The 17,147-nt window shown below is 42.0% G+C and overlaps 1 protein-coding gene across 2 annotated transcripts in view; it reads left to right on the top strand.

Annotated features, from left to right (window-relative positions):
- Window positions 1-17,147, top strand: part of SLX4IP (SLX4 interacting protein) — a 259,813-nt gene that overhangs the window by 193,780 nt on the left and 48,886 nt on the right. For both annotated transcript variants that reach the window (XM_068232488.1, XM_068232487.1), the window contains one exon: window positions 9,315-9,392. In XM_068232488.1, coding sequence (XP_068088589.1) covers window positions 9,315-9,392 — 78 coding nt within the window. The remainder of the gene's footprint in view (window positions 1-9,314; window positions 9,393-17,147) is intronic.

The raw sequence follows: 17,147 nt of genomic DNA, 5'->3' as shown, positions 1-17,147 counted from the left end.
ATCAGTGTGCTAATAGATTCCTCGACTGGATTTGTTTGTAATTATTTTCGGTATCCATAGAGCGTGATATGTGTGACACGTCAGACGCAATGGAGACTTTGGGAAAAGGGTTACGTGTCATGGGCAGTGACCTAACTGGGAAAAGGGTTACGTGTCATGGGCAGTGACCACACAATCACTTGCACCCTGTATGGCGGGAATCCAATGAAATGTGAACCAAGCTCCATAGGTAGGCATGGTAAATGAGATGCAAATATTTCCGAGTTCATGAAGGATTATGTAGATTTTTATTCAAATATATGCAGCTTGAAAATGGGCCAATCAATGTAAAGCAGACCTTAACTCAGAACATCCTCTCTGCTCTAAAATATATGCAACAGCATAATAACCTTTAAACGAAAAACATTTATTACAGCTGATGCAAATCCTGCAATAAATCTGCACAGTTTCTACTCCTGATTCACGGAAGCGGACATATTGCTAAAATCCTGTGCCTTCAAATGAGCTTATCTGCCATGGCAGTCATGTGACATGGTAGAGATCAAATTACAATTTGTGAATAGACACAGATGAGGGGAAATTAGACAGGAAAATCTCTCTAAATACATACAAGGTGCATTTCTCTCTGTTTTCCTTTTGTCCTGTGCAAGAGTTCAGATCCACTTTAAACCTGGGTGGGAATTGATTGGTCCATTTTCGAGCTGCATATAATTGCATAAAAAATTTACATAATCCTACATGAACTCAGAAATATTTGCATCTCATTGACCATATTTTTTATACTTTGATACTCAAAGGTGGGGGGTTGAGGCACCCTAAAATAGGTAATATAATGAAACAAAAAATAATAATAAGGTGGAGAGAGGTGTCTTTACCACTCCGGATGGAAGAACCCAAACCACAGGGGAAATGGAAAAAGTTAAATTATTTATTCACCACGATTAAAAGGACTTTTAACCATGCTGAATAAATCATTTAAAATTTTACATTAACCCTGTGGTTTGGGTTCTTCCATCTGGAGTGGTAAAGACACTTCCCTCCCCCCTTATTATTTTTTGTTTCATTACATTACCTATTTTTAGGTGCCTCCACCGCCCAGTACTGTACATTACATCTCCTTTGGAGGTGTTCACCTTCCTGGTGTGGTGTTATCTACAACCAAGAAGGACCAACCAGGAGTGCGACCATCCAGTTGCAGCAGGACCTGGAATACCGAGCGGAGACGGTTATTTCCCCGTTGGCGATATACGGTGGTTGCAGGCACTGCATCTCACCTCTGTGAGTATAAATACTATTATGCTACAATATAACATCTAACACCCCACAATACTGCACCAAATGGCTTCTGGTCTCTCCTTGTCATACAGATGACGGTGGTAACCCCCACAGTGACCACCTTTTCTACTATTCATAGGTGATTTGGGGAAAAAAAGATAAGTGAAACCATATATGCCTGTGTGATATATATATATATATATATATATATATATATATATATATATATATATATATAAATTTCCTTGCCCTTTCTTTCCAGTTATTCCAAATTAGACATCATATTCACCTTAATAGGAACAATTACAGTTCTTGTTTTATTGTGTTGTAATTGAGCACGTTAACCTGACTTTTATATGCCCCTGCTCTGTGACTAGATGAAGTCTGCATATGAAACATAACATTGACCACGCCAGATGAAGACTGCCATAGCCACAGGCTGAGATGCTGCCAACAAGTTCTGCTTCTGTGCGAACACATAGATAAAACACACAGCACTTTGTATGGGTGGATAATTATTATTGACTCTGGTTAATGAGGCCTAAGGGTGATGTACAGATAATAGCATTGTTTTGATGGCACCGGGCCATGAGAAGCCTCGATTCATGCATGGAAGGTTTCCAGATTCCGTCACATGACTTCTCTATACTGTTATTCCACTCTGACTTCATCATACATGATGGGATGTTACTGGGAGAGGCTGGACATTTCCTCTTGGCTGGATTTCATAGATCAGGTACCTGGTTATGTTAGGAATTTTGTGGTGGGCCAAAAGAAACCTGAACGTCCACTACTGAAAGCACTGCAGAGTAGAGCACGTCAAACTCTGCTCATACATTCAAATAGGGGTGTGCAAAACAGGCCGGCTTCTAAGCGCTCACACCGCATGGGACTTCCACCGGTTAGCAACACCCCAATAAGGGGTAAGAGTAGTACAGGCAACCGCCAAATGCTCTCACCAATTGGGGGACTACCTACTACTGTACCCAACACTAGGGAGATTGTCTACAACACCCCCATCCCTTCCCCCACAAACATTCAAAAAAGAGATGTTGAGCTCTTACTATTTTGTTTGTTTGTTTTTTTGCAAGCTCTACACATGCAGTCGAACACATCTAAACTTTACATAGATGAAGGCAAAACAGCCTGAAACTGTATTCTGCAAGTTACTCTCAGGGGTGCCAGAAAAGGGAAAATCTGCTAAACAGAGACACAGACAAACAAAAGCATTTTTGTTGCTGTTTTTGTCCGTATTGGGGAAATTTCACGTCCTGTTCCACTCACGGGTGTCACCAAGGAGGAAATGAGTAATAATAACAAACTGAAAGTGCTTGGTTGGTACTATAGATGGTCAATTAGATACAGTAGAGTTTTGTACTGTGTTAGCCATAAGTAAAATACAACACTCTACTGCTACTATTATGCTTGAAGATACCACAATGTACCACACTTTCCTTCAATTAGATACTTAGCAATAAATTCTTCATGCAGGCCAGAATTGTTAATAGTATGTAGCTTGGAACTGGGCCAGTCAAAATTCAGCTGGAAATTCGGCAAAGGCCCCGGTATCTGGCACCGGCGGGGATCGCCTGGTGCCGGATACATGTGCTTACCGGCCTAAAAAGCACAAACCTCTCCTCTGTGCAGCAATAAATACTTACCTGGTGTCCAACACCATCTTCTAAACTTCCTGTAACTCTCAGCAGCTTTCCGGCGTCCTCCGTGCATGACTCCGACGTGTCACCTGTCCTGCGTCCGGTCACGTGACACGCCGGGAGCCATGCACAGAAGATAGAAAGCCACCATTAGAAGACAGCACTGGACACTCGGTAAGTATTTAATGCCCAGAGAAACCACCTGAAAACTCCTAAAAACACAGACCCAATTATCCCCTCTGGCATGCCAGTTAGTTGAGACTTCCGGTGTTCCCAGATGTTTCCTTTTGAACAATACCAGTTGCCCGGCAGTCCTGCTGATCTCTGTGGCTGCAGTAGTGGCTGAATCATCACCTGAAACTAACATGCAGTTAATCCAGTCTGACTTCAGTCAGAGCACCTGATCTGCATGCTTGATGAGGGGCTGTGGCTAAAAGTATTAGAGACACAGGATCAGCAGGAGGAGTCAGGCCGCTGGTATTATTTTAAAAGGAACAATCCATTAGCTTCTCAGTTTAGGTTCCCTTTAAAAGGAAATAAGTATGTCAGCCTATACATATACTGTAGCTCTCACTTCAGTTGTCCTTTAATCTGCCCTTTATAGTAAAAAGCTCTCTTCTACAGGGCACTGGTCTGTCTAAAAGGACAACTAAAGAGAGAGGTACTGTATATGGGGGCTGCCATATTTATTTACCAAATACCAATTGCCTGCCAGTCCTGCTGATATTTCTTGCATCAGTAGTTCCTGAATCTCGCACCTGAAAGCATGCAGCAAATCCCATGACACTTCAGTTACATATATCTGATTTGCATGCTTGTTCAGGGTCTAGGCTGAAAACCCACCATGAAGACCACGGAAAATGGATTGGGGGATACGCGGCGACAAACGACTCAGCAAACGATGGTTTCCCAATCCAACTTCCGTGGAACAATCAACGGGCACAAACGCAAAGTTGAATGATCGCAGTAATTAGAGTGGGGGTCAGTTGTGATTGAAACGACCGTCCATGATCGGATCCGTCATGACGGTCATTATTGCATGTAATCGCCCGTCGTTGATCATCGTTTCATACATTTTTGTTAAGAGATGTTACGGGAGCTCGCGGAAAGAAATCATTCGTGAAAAATTGCTTAGTTGGTGTGGGCCTTTAGAGGCAGAGGATCAGCAGTACAGCCAGGCAATGTGCATTATTTAAAAGGAAATAAATATGGCAGCCTCCATATCCCCCTCACTTCAGGTTTCCTTTAATGCTAATGCTACACAATGTGCTGTCACCTTATAAATAAATGTTATAGATGATTATAAAGCCTTACTGATTTTAGCCTCTTGAAAAGCTTTCAGAGCTACTGTCTAGAATCTTGCAATTGCGTAGGTTTGCATACTGTGACTTTATAAAAAAAATCTGCTTATAAGGCAATTTTTGCAGATTGATGTGGCCCATGGGTTATGGGCTAGAGACTTACAGCAGAGGCCACCTGTATGGATAGGTTGCCTGCCTTTGCCAGCAGCCTGAACACCACATACCAGACCGCTGTGACGGCAACCTTCTAGCCTGACAGGTTTCCCATGCTTCCCCGTGCTCTATATAAATCTACTGCTACTGCCCATAGTTGTGCGTGACTGCATTACTTACATATTTGTGATTTATGATCTGTTTATCAGTTCTGTTTAGTGCTCTCTGTAATATATCAACTTCCTGCATGTGCCCTTATCACTCACCTAATGTACAGAACTGATTTATTTAACCACCTCCCTACCACAGGTTATTTCCTCTTAAAAATCATAGCAATGTTCACATTCCAAGCTCCTCCCATTTATTTGCCAATAACGTTATCATTATTACTAATTATTACACCTAAATTATCTATATATTCATAGGCAAACGCAGGAGGGGATTACAGCTGCCCAGAATCCCCCCCCTCAGACCAGTGCCGGTGCAGTGTCTGGGGACAGGCACAAGTTGAAACACCAGAATATCTGCAGGTATCCTGCAGCCCACAGCACCACCCCCTTTCTTACCCTGTTACAGTTGACTTTGGATGTAACAGCAGCATGTGTACAGAGCATGGAGCAGCAGCGTGCGTACAGAGCATGCAGCAGCTCTGGGGAATGTGACAGTCAGGTATGAGCACAGCCCTATGCCCTGCTGTGTGAATGCTTCACTTTCTCCTTTATTACTAATGTCGGCTGTACTCATCATTATCTGTATCCAAACTGCTCCTGATCAATCCCGTTGTAAGTCGGTCGGACAGGAAATTGCATTATGTGCACCCAGCATGATATCCTACCATATTATACTGTATTGTGCGTGGCTGAGGGAGACCTTTCAGGACTCCGTCCCCCCCCCTTGAAAATCCTGGGTTTGCCCCTGATATTTTATTTTGCTGGACAAACTAGGCTTTCTTTGGATGGTACTTTTTGTTAAGAGTTATTTCATTTCCTATGCATTTTAAAAATAAAATTAATTTAGAAAAGTAATTATTTCTCAGTTTTCATCCCTTATACAGTAGTTTGAAAATAAAAAGTGCTACTGTAGATAAAACTCTCAGATTTTATTTGCCCATTTGTCCTGGTTTTTACAACATTTAAAATATGTCCTTAGTACAATGTAGGGTGACAATATTTTATTTGGAAATAAAAATGTATGTATGCAAAAAAGAAATGCATTTTTGTGTGTGTTTGTTTATACTATATCAATAATTACAAGCCCTTATTTGAAAATATAACAGTACCCCCATGACATGCATATTAAAAAAAAAAAAAAAAAAAAAAAAAAAAACCTGTATCCCTAAGGTAACTATTTATGTATGTTTTTAAGTGCTGTCGCTTTGTTGTTTTTATGTGTGTGTGTGTGTGTGTGTGTGTGTGTGTTTTTACAAGTGTTTTATTTTGGTTACTATGAGGAGGGGGTAAAGGTTTTTTTTTACTATAGGAGTTGTATTTTTTATGTGTTTTAATGTATTCTTAACTTAATTTTATTTGTTGTCCACTACATCAGGGCTTCCCAACCGTGCAGAAAACCACAAATATTCACAGGTGGGGTAATTAGTCTCTCAGCAGAGCTGATTATCTACATCTGTGGATTTCCACAAAACATACACTGTTGGTGGCACTTGAGGACAGGGTTGGGATCGATCGATCAATTCTATAGAATCGGTCAGAAATCGATCTTTCAAATCAGCCAATCGATCGATTTGCTATCGATTTTGATTGATTTGATCTATCTGACCGGATGGAAAATCTACGTCGATCTGCTGCTGGCAGCAAATCGATGGCCCATACAATTGCATTGGATCTAATGGTGCAACAATGCATTTAGATCGATTTTCAATACATTTCCAATAGATTTCATTCAGAAATATATTGGAAATTTGTTCCTAGTGTATAGCACACATCAGATAGATTCCTGTCAGATTTGGATTGACAGACATCTGACAAAAATCTATCCGATGGTCGAATCTGCTGCAATCTATAAGTGTATGGCCACCTTCAATCCTGTGTACTTATAACAGTACACAAGAAGCGAGTGTGTGTGTTTTCCTTAATTTTATGAATGATCACAGGCACTTTGAATGGCTTTGGGAACACATGTTTCCATTCACAGATCAGTGGATGGCGAAGGGGGCATGTGGCAGTGAAAACAAGAATGTGCGTGTATGTGTGTATATACGTATATATATATATATATATATATATATATATATATATATATATTCGCCCCTGATCCTGATGTGAAGTTTTCAGGGGCAAATATATGTACATACCAAGGATCCAGAACTGTTTAAAGTTCAATTACACTTTCTATCGTTTTTTTTACCATCCCCACCCCTTTATCACTAAAGAGGGCTACTCTATCCTCCAATCTCCATTATATTCAATTGACTCCTAAAGTTTTAGCAGTGATGAGATTCAGGGGTTACCAGACGGGCCTCTGTCATTTTCTGGAGGCAGGTGACCGAGGACATATTGTGATGTTGTTGCATGATTTGGGTGCAGGGTGATGCTGCTACTGAAAATATCACTAATTTAGATTACCAATATTTTACTATGCATTACCCGAAACCCATTCTCACATGAACCCTCCCTGGTAAGCGCCTAAAAAGAAGCCCCCCTCCCCCCCTAAATGCCTAACCCTAATCCCCCCCCCCCCTCCCAAGTTCTGAACTGAAAAAGGCTGTCCTTCTGATGGTGATGCACATGGCGAGAGTACACCCTTGTTCCAGAACAATTGCATTGCAGTGGAAATCGAGAAGTGTGAAAGTGGTTAGGGTTCCTGACAATTTTGACACTTCAGCAATGGCACTATTGATATTTATTTATTTATTGTATTTATAAAGCACCAACATATTACGCAGCGCTGAAATATAGCATATTGCGATAGCAATAACACTTTCATTAGTTATAACATCATAGATAGATAGATAGATAGATAAATAGATAGATAGATAGATTACATATATTTTTTTTTTTCAAAACAGCTTAGGCTTTCTTTGGGAAGTATTTATTTTTTAAACGTACCCTTTTTTTAGCCATTTTACAGGGGAAAATGGACGTACACGCAGGAAATACTTTTTTTTTTTTTTAAACTTTCACCTCTTTTCAAACTTTTCTAATTTTCACGTAACAAATGCTACTGCTATAAAACACCTTCAAATATATTCCTTGTCTTTTCCCAGTTAAAATAACACCACATGGGCATATATGGGAATATTAACCCTAGCTCGTCTGTAGCGATCAGATCTTATTGCTAGGATGACAGTTTTGATACTGTGCACATGATTCACTAGGGAATGGCAGATCAATACATCTGTACAGCATTAGGGCCCCAAACTGTTGCCATAGAGATCACATCCGATCACTATAGGCGGCAGTCATTAGAGGTGTGCATGCATCTTAAGGCCAAGTACAGGTTTCACATGTTCATAGGCTAGGAAGGGGTTAACACTTTGTTTAAAGGGAACCCAAGGTGAGAGTGACACAGAGGCTACCATATTTCTTTCCTTGTAAACAATGCCATTTGCCTGGCAGCCCTGTTGATCTTCTGGCGTAGGTGGTACCTGATCTGATGCATGCTTGTTCAGGGTCTATGGCTAAAAGTATTAAAGACACAGGATCAGGAGGACTGCCAGGCAACTGGGGTTTCCTGTAAGGCAGGGGTCTCAAACTCAATTTACCTGGGGGGCCACAGGAGGCAAAGTCAGGATGAGACTGGGCCGCATAAGGGATTTCACAATCGCGGCGTATTGCCGCCTCTGCCCGCCCCTCTCACTCTTCCTTCACAGAGAGGGGCGGGCAGAGGTGGCTATCCGCCACGATTGACGTCAGGAGGGGCAGAGCTGAAGCTGAAAGCTCTGCCCCTTCCAGGAAATGCCGGCGAATTGCCCCCGGGCGATTTGGGGGCTCGCAGCCCTCGTTTAGCGGCGGGGATGCGGCGGATTACTTGGGAGCACTGAAGCGAACTATAAGGAAGCTTTTGCCGGCGAGGGCCACAAAATATTGTATCGAGGGCCGCAAATGGCCCGCGGACCGCGAGTTTGAGACCCCTGCAAGGTAAAAGAAAAAAGTTTTACAGTATTTTTTTACTCTGACACCATTTGCCACTTAAAAAAAAACAAAAAAAAATGTAACGAATGATTGCTGCTATTTGCTACAGCAGCAATCCTTTACTTCTAAAAAGGTGCACATGCCGTATTGACAGGGGCACTCGTCGGCAGCTTTCAATGCAGGATGGGAGCGGAGTGAGTCCTGGAGTCTATAGGAGGTGTATTTAGAATGTGAAACTCGCGTCCTGAAATCTTAAGTGGTTAATATAAATTGTAGTATTGGTTGCAAATGTCGCTGTGTAGCAATCTGCTGCTAAACCCAAATGAATACTCCTTGCTGTGTGCGAGGGTTTAGAGGAGCCCGACTCCCACTTCCTCTACAGGAATTTCTACACAACGGCAGACAGATTTTTGCTTCCGAGCAAATATTGCCTTGAGAAAGGGGCCCTACGTGGCTCCGAAACATTGGACATATGCTTTTACATGGAACCAATAAAGATTTACTTTGGATGTGCCAGCTTTTTTCTCCGTTGAATACTAATTTAAAAGCAGTGAACTTCTCAACCAAAATGAAATTTTCATCTAAATTTTAATAATGTTCATGGAATTGTCATCCAAACATATAGAATTGTTAGGATGAAGGTGGTGGTTTGGATTAAATATGATTATCTATGCCGGGAATTCTTAGAACTGTTGTGTAACCTATAATGTGTTATTTTCATTATTGCCAGACTAGAGGTTACACAACAGTCATGACATTTTAGCAGAGGGATGCAAGTTTTGCTAACTGTTCAATTTATATACAGTCTCATTCTGAATCATCCTCTTCTTTTGTTATAGGCACCAGTCTTCGGATTGCAGCTTACTTCATTAAAAGATGGGTCAATCTACGCTGCGCAGTCAAGCACCGTTATCGAGGTACAAATTGATTTCTCTTTTTCGGGTCTACATTTAGTGGACAAAAACCTTCAACAAGTTAGTCACTAATTTGTAGGTGATTTATCAAGGGTGAGGTAAATGCTGTTAAAGAGGCACCAACTGGGCCGGATTCACCATATGGCACTGTAGGCATATGCCTACAGGCGCCTGATGATGGAAAGGCGGTTCACTCCCTTCCCTGAGTGACCCCCTCCCTCCTCCCCTATGCAGAGTCCCAAGCAGGGTATAAATGAGATTACTCACCCAGCCCTCATCATTCCACTGAGACCTCCCTTCAGCTGGCGGCATCTCTGGCTACTTAATACTTGGGGGCAAATGCAGCCACCTATGACGGGTAAGTGAACGAAGAAAGAAGTGACAGCTAGGCCAGCCAGTACACTTGAAGATTCAAGGGTGGTGAAGTCTAGGGTGCCAGGACATCTGTGCCTGTGGAATGTTTGTTCTAAAAAATGCATGAAAATTTGCATAAATGGAACCTCAGCAGCAGTGACTATGCAGTGTGGAGTCCGCAAGCTTGGGGCAGACTGTAAACAGCCAAAAGTCAAGGGCAGGCGGAGTTCAAGAGTAGTCAGATCACAAGCCAAGGTCAGGGCAGACAGAAAGTAGTTGTGAACGAGGCAACAACCCAAAGTCAGTATAAGGAAGTCAATCAGGAAAAGGCAGGCCACGGTACTAAGTGCTAACCCAGGGTGACCTAACAACCAGCGTTGAGTGCTGAGTGAGGAAGGCTTTTATGGGTAAGGACAGGATGGTTTCACATGATTGTTTGGTCGTAAACTCGTGCGTAAGGCCGGTTTCACATTGCAGACTGGTGGGTCGGCAGCTGCGCTGCACCGCCATAAACAGGCCTTTGGGGAATACCACGTTACCGCGTTACTACGAGGCATTACCCAACTGGCATTGGGCCAAGCAGGAAGTGATGCACGTTGCAGTCACTTCCTGCTTTGGGATATGCGTAAGTGCGCCGCAACGTCACGTCAGTAATTTTTTTTAAATCCCTGCGTCACAATAGACTAACATGACTTCCGGGCCGACGCAGATCCGTCATGTCGCGCCGACTCCATGGACTTTGATTTCCTGGTGGTGGGTGTGGTAAAAATACTACACTGCCCCAGTGTGAAAGGTCCCGACACTACAAGGCGTAATACATTTAGGCAAACAGCCTGCCTGGCTCGCATGAGTAGGCCAACGGCCTGAAGGGTGGTAAGTCTGACAATACTACATTTTGTTACCTCTTAGTACTTTTTCAGTTGGTATTGTATAGATCAGATAAAAAAAATGATCTTCTTGGAAAAAACACAGGAGAAAAGCTAATTGCATAGGGACATATTTTCCATCTGAGAAAATCATATTTCAAGTGAGGGTTTTGAATATTTAAGGCTACAGGTCAGTAGTTGATTTATTGCTCTTAAAGAGGAACTCCAGTGAAAATAATTTAATAAAAAAAAGTGCTTCATTTTTACAAAAGTTATGTATAAATGATTTAGTCAGTGTTTGCTCATTGTAAAATCTTTCCTCTCCCAGATTCACATTCTGACATGTATTACATGGTGACATTGTTACTGTGGGCAAGTTATGTAGCTGTTTCTAGCTGCTCTGGCTGTTACAGACAGCTTTAAACAGCCATTTCCTGTCTGTGAACATTGTTACATTGTGGCAGTTTGCCCTGAGTACCGTGGTATTCAGAGCCTCTTGTGGGAGGGGTTTCAGCACAAAATTAGTCACACAGCGCCCCCTGATGGTCTGTTTGTGAAAATCATTCTATTTCTCATGTAAAAGGGGGTATCAGCTACTGATTGGGATAAAGTTCAATTCTTGGTTGGAGTTTCTCTTTAAAGCATAACTGTAGATAGGTAAACACACTGTTTCACTTACCTGAGGCTTCTGCAAGCCCCCAGCAGCCATCCTGACCCGCGCCGGTCCTGCCCAAGCCTCTGTTCTCCCGCCGCCAGCTACTTTCGATTTCGCCGCCAGGCCACTGCACCTGCGCGGCTCTGGCCACGCGTACCCTTTCTTCGCTTTCCTCTCTGCAATAGTGAAAAAAAATATACACTTGGCAGGGCTGCGCTGGCCTCGACTTACAAGTCTAGGAACATAACGGAGTGGCAGTGGGAGAACGGAGGCTCGTGGAGGATCGGCGTGGGACAGGATGGCTGCCGGGGGCTTGCAGAAGCCCCAGGTAAGTGAAACAGTGTGTTTGATACCTATCTACAGTTCTGCTTTAAAGGGACTCCGAGCAGTGCAAAAACTATTGAAAAATGCATATCATTTTAAAGCTCTCTTTCTCCTCTTTCCAATGATATATAAACCGCCACCGTACGCCTTTTAGTTTTCGCTATTTTCGCGATTGAAATTGCCACGGCCGCGATTTCGATCGCGAAAATAGAGAAAAGTAAAAGGCGTAGGGCGATGATTTAGGGGTCGTCAGAAAGAGGAGAAAGAGAGCTTTAAAATGATATCCATAGTTACATTGTATTACACAGGACGACTTTTTCTCAAAGTCAGCAGCTCCATTCAGCAGAAAAAGTATATTTCAAATGCGAAAATAGCGAAAACTGAAAGGCGTAGGGTGGCGGTTTATATATCATTGGAAAGAGAGCTTTAAATTGATATGCATCTTTCCATAGTTTTTGCACTGCTCGGAGTCCCTTTAAAGAGGAACTGTAGTAAACATAAAAAAGAATAAAATAACTTATTTTTTACAATATTCTTGTATAAATTATTTAGTCACTGTCTGTCCATTTTAAAATCTTCCCTCTCCCTGTTTTATATTCTGAAATGTATCACTGGTGGTGATATCTTTAGTCCTGCCAGGGGATCTGTACGGAATGTTCATTTTACTGAGAGTTCAATGCACAGAGGGTGATATTGCTTGTTTGGCAGTTGGAAAAAGCTGTTATTTACCACAATACAACGAGGTTCACAGATGGCAAACTGTACTGCTGCTGCTGTGCACATGCACGTGAAAATATTGAAAAAAAAAAAAAAAAACACCACAGAAAAATTACACCTTTATTTCCAAATAATATATTGTCACCATACTTTGTACTAGGGACATAATTAGAATCTTGTGATAACCAGGACAAATAGGCAGCTACAATGTGTGGGTTTTATGCACAGTAGCAGTGTTTATATTAAAACTATAGGGGATGAAATTGGAGAAATAGTGTATTTTTTCATTTTTTCCTTATTTTTCCCTTTAAAATGCATAGAAAGTAAAGTAATTACTGAAATCAAATATCAACCCCAAAAAGCCCAATTGGTGGTAAAAAAGTAGTGATTAAGCTATTGACAAACACTGAGGCCTGGAACCCACTGAAATCAGCAAACGCAAAACGCAACCGCTAGCGTTTTGTCTGAGCGGTTTGCAAGCGGATTCATGCGCGTTTTTGGTCGTGTTTTGCAACATTGTATTTTTTTGCCCAGCGGGTGCGTAGCGTTTTGCGTTTTTATCCTGATTGGTCCTGTGAATTATTTTTAATTTTATTACAGTGTGCTGAACCGCAAAACGCTAGCAAAACCGCTCAGTTTAGGTTTTGCTGAGCGTTTCTGCTAGCGTTTCAATAATTTACATTGAAGCGCTAATGCTCCCAAAATGCTGCAGGTCCTGCGTTTGCGTTTCTGGGAAACGCTAACGCTCCTGTGGAAGTTGCCCCATCCATTAACATTAGCCCAGCGTTTTGGCAAACTGCTAGCGTATCGCAGTGCTGCCAAAAGCGCTCCTGTGGGTTCCAGCCCTGAAAGGTGAAAATCGCTCTTGTCAGTTAGGGTAAAAAACCCTTTGGGCTGAAGTGGTTAAGCTATATCCCTGCTCCTTTAACATTGAACTTCCACCAGCATGGAACTAATGATGCAGTTCCAGGAACAATGCTTATGGCTCCTTACAAGAGTAGCACCAAAAGGTGTGATTGATGCAGCTTCCAACACTGTACGTTGTAACCATATAGGGCTCACACAGTTTATTTTTATACACATATGTCATATTGTTAGTATCATTCAACAACTACAGGTAATTTAATCTTTTTGTAGGACTGCAGTCTCACTTGATAGATTGTTTTTTTTTCCTCTTTGTCTTCAGTGTTTTGTGGGACAGCTATGCCTAGCATGATGTGGTGGGAACCATTCTTGACAGGCTACAGGTCACTGTACCAGCATGTGCAAATGAGTAGTAAAAAAAAATGCAATAAAAAAAGATATTTGCCTAAATATGACAGAAGCATGAGCTTAAGATATTTTAGTACTTGTTTCACCTGAGATCGATTTCACCCTTCAGGATATATCAGCTGGACTAGAGCCGCTAACGCGTTTTTGTAGCAAGCCACCTAGCATGTGAAACATGAGTCTGCATTGTTCACATTATTGGTCAGATGTAACTCAATACCCACCTTTAGGTGGTGATATCAATAGGGATTTTTTTTTTCTCAGGCTACCGCTCGGAATTTATGATCACGTGACATGGCGGCTTTTTGAGTCATAGAAGTTTCTTTATGTGTTCCTTGTGTGTCTTTATATGTAAAACACTTGTGTTCTATAGTGTAGCGAATCTGGGCATTTAGTTGATTGAGTTGTTTAGTTGGAACAATTTGTGTAAAACTTGTTCCATAAACCCGGTTATGAAGAAAGAGGTGATGACCACCAGTTAATTCAAAATTAACGGACTAGGCCACCTGAGGACCCTGAAGCAGGCTTTGGAGAGCACTACTTTTATGAGGGGTACTATTATAATGGAGCAACAGTGGGCACTACTGGAACAGAAAGGGAAGGTAAAAGGTCTGTGCTGCAATCCTTTGTCTTGTAGATACTCCATTAATAGGTTGGGTGAAGCATACACTGGAGTAGGGTGTGACATGAAGTGTGGTGGGATTGTCTACTTCTAGAAACCTTCCTATGTTTGGCAGTATGACATGAAGTGTGGTGGGATTGTCTGCTTCTAGAAACCTTCCTATGTTTGGCAGTATGACATGAAGTGTGGTGGGATTGTCTGCTTCTAGAAACCTTCCTATGTTTGGCAGTATGACATGAAGTGTGGTGGGATTGTCTGCTTCTAGAAACCTTCCTATGTTTGGCAGTATGACATGAAGTGTGGTGGGATTGTCTGCTTCTAGAAACCTTCCTATGTTTGGCAGTATGACATGAAGTGTGGTGGGATTGTCTGCTTCTAGAAACCTTCCTATGTTTGGCAGTATGACATGAAGTGTGGTGGGATTGTCTGCTTCTAGAAACCTTCCTATGTTTGGCAGTATGACATGAAGTGTGGTGGGATTGTCTGCTTCTAGAAACCTTTCTATGTTTGGCGGAATGTTACATATTGGAGGCTGTATATCCAAGTTTCAAGGGATGGAAGGTCTCACTTATCAAGAAAGGTTAGATAAACTGGGTTTATTTAGTTTAGAGAAAAGACGCCTAAAGGTGCGTACACATGCACTACTTCCTCCAACGACGGGTCTGTCACACCCTCCCTCTGGGCGGACATTCAGCCGACAGTAGCACATGTGTACACGTTGTCGGCAGACTGATAAGCCTTATTAGTCTGCATACAGTACGTACACACACGCTTCTGCCGGCTGAACGTCCGCCGAGCGGGAGGGTCTGACGGACCCGTCCTTGGAGGAAGGTGTGCGTGTGTACGCACCTTTAGAGAGGCTCTATCTAATTAACATGTATAAATACATCACAGGGCAATATAAAAGCTTGACGGGTGAGCTTTTTTTCCCTAGGCCTTCACAAAGGACTAGAGGACATGATCTTTCGCATGGAGGAAAAATGTTTCAGACATTTATTTAGGAAAGGGTTCTTTACAGTAAGAGTGATTAAGATGTGGAATGCATTGCCACAGGAAGTAGTTATGGCAAATTCTATATCTGCATTTAAAGGGGGGCTTAGATGCTTTCCTTGCATTGAAAGACATCCATGGCTATAATTACTAGGTAATGCCCAGTGATGTTGATGCAGGGATTTTATGTGATTGCCATCTGGAGTCGGGAAGGATTTTTTTTCCCTTTTGGGGCTAATTGGACCATGCCTTGTAAGGGTTTTTCGCCTTCCTCTGAATCAACAGGAATATGTGAGGGCGCAGACTGGTGTTGTACTTTGTTTTCTGGTTGAACTCGATTGACGTATGTTTGTTTTTTTTTCAACCCAAATAACTATGTAACTATGGATTCATGAGAACCTTCAGAAATATTGGCTTGGGTTAGGAACTGAGCTTAGTGAGGATTCAGCAGACACGTATTGTTCACCTCTCCTCACTGTGTGCATTTCCTTTTGCACTGTATCATCGGGTAGCATGGGTGAAGACCACCCACATACATCGTTCTGGAACCTCCATAGTCATCCTGAAGTCTTCACCCCCACATTATACAGTTGGCCACTGCTGCCTTCCCACCACCTTCTGCACTACACAATTGTCAGCCACAGCAGTCTTACACTGGAGTCAGTTATCATCATTATTGGTTTCTATATCCAATTTTTTACCAATTTTACCAACTCCATAGTGTTCATTGGCTTTCATACTATATGAACAGATTATGTAGGTGATTATGTAAGTGATATGATTGGTCATTCAAAGTTGCATGTGTGTACCAGGCTTAAGGGTGCATACACCGATCCTATTTTGGCCAATAACTGGCCGATTTTACCACCTCAGTGTAGTATGAAAGCTTACCTACACAACTCGTTCCTAGCATTTAAAATCTGTTGGCCTTCGTACCATATGGAAGTGGTAAAATTGGCATATTATTGGCAAATAAAAATTTGATGGGCACACACTCAATTTTGATTGGCCAATCAATGACAAATTTCCCCACCTACACATCCAATTTTGTTCAGCCAATCAATGACCAGTTTACCACCTTCGTATGAGGGCCAACACATTTTGAATACTATGAATAGATTGTGTAGGTGTGTAGTCCAGAGGAGTCCCAAGACTTCCTACGGATACAGGAAATCCACAGAGAGAGACCAGGAGCCCCTTATGGTGAAGTATATTAATGTCAAGTTCTGGATAAATACAAAGTGATGAGGTACTCACAAAGGTGAATTGCAAGACCAACAACCACAGTATAAAAACAAGTGAGGAAATCCCGTCCCCACTTGGGTTTTCTGTCTTCAAATGTATGGGTCACACTCAAGAAAAAAATGATTGTTTCGGTACACAAAACAAACAATTGACAGCAACCTCTAATAGCTAGGGGGCTGTAAACAATATCACTGGGAGGGAGAAGGTGCCCCAAAAAAGAACCATGGATGTAATCAATATAAAATGGCTTACCTCTAAGAAGAAGAAGGAACAAAGCCAATATAAGAAAGAAATTTTAATAAGCAGATACAAAAGTGAAAAACAGTGGAACACCGCTACACTGCCCAGAGTGAGTCAGTGCCTGGGACAATTTACTTTTCTTGAGATCTATCATCTGGGGGTGTGGAGAAGGTTGTAAGGTGTTTGTAGATACAGCATTCTTTGCTCACTCTTGTTACAACAGGATTGATAGGAAGGCACAACTGGTGCAAGAAAAACTCAAGTCAAAGTGGAGCCGTTAACACTGCCCAGATCACTCAATCAGGCTTTATCTGCTGAATGAAACAAGGATTCTGAATGGCCACTAAGGGGAACCGCACTTGTTTTGTTCCAGTTTTTGTACTGGTTTTCTTACATCAGCCCCTTTATGCCTGTGGATGTATTTACAGAAATACACACACAAAAAACAACCTGACGTGTTTATCCCATACCTAGCG

This window comes from Hyperolius riggenbachi, chromosome 4, assembly GCF_040937935.1.
Source record: "Hyperolius riggenbachi isolate aHypRig1 chromosome 4, aHypRig1.pri, whole genome shotgun sequence".
Taxonomy (NCBI): domain Eukaryota; kingdom Metazoa; phylum Chordata; class Amphibia; order Anura; family Hyperoliidae; genus Hyperolius; species Hyperolius riggenbachi.
The sequence above is the reverse complement of the archived record's forward strand: the minus strand, read 5'-3'. Positions and strand labels throughout refer to the sequence as shown.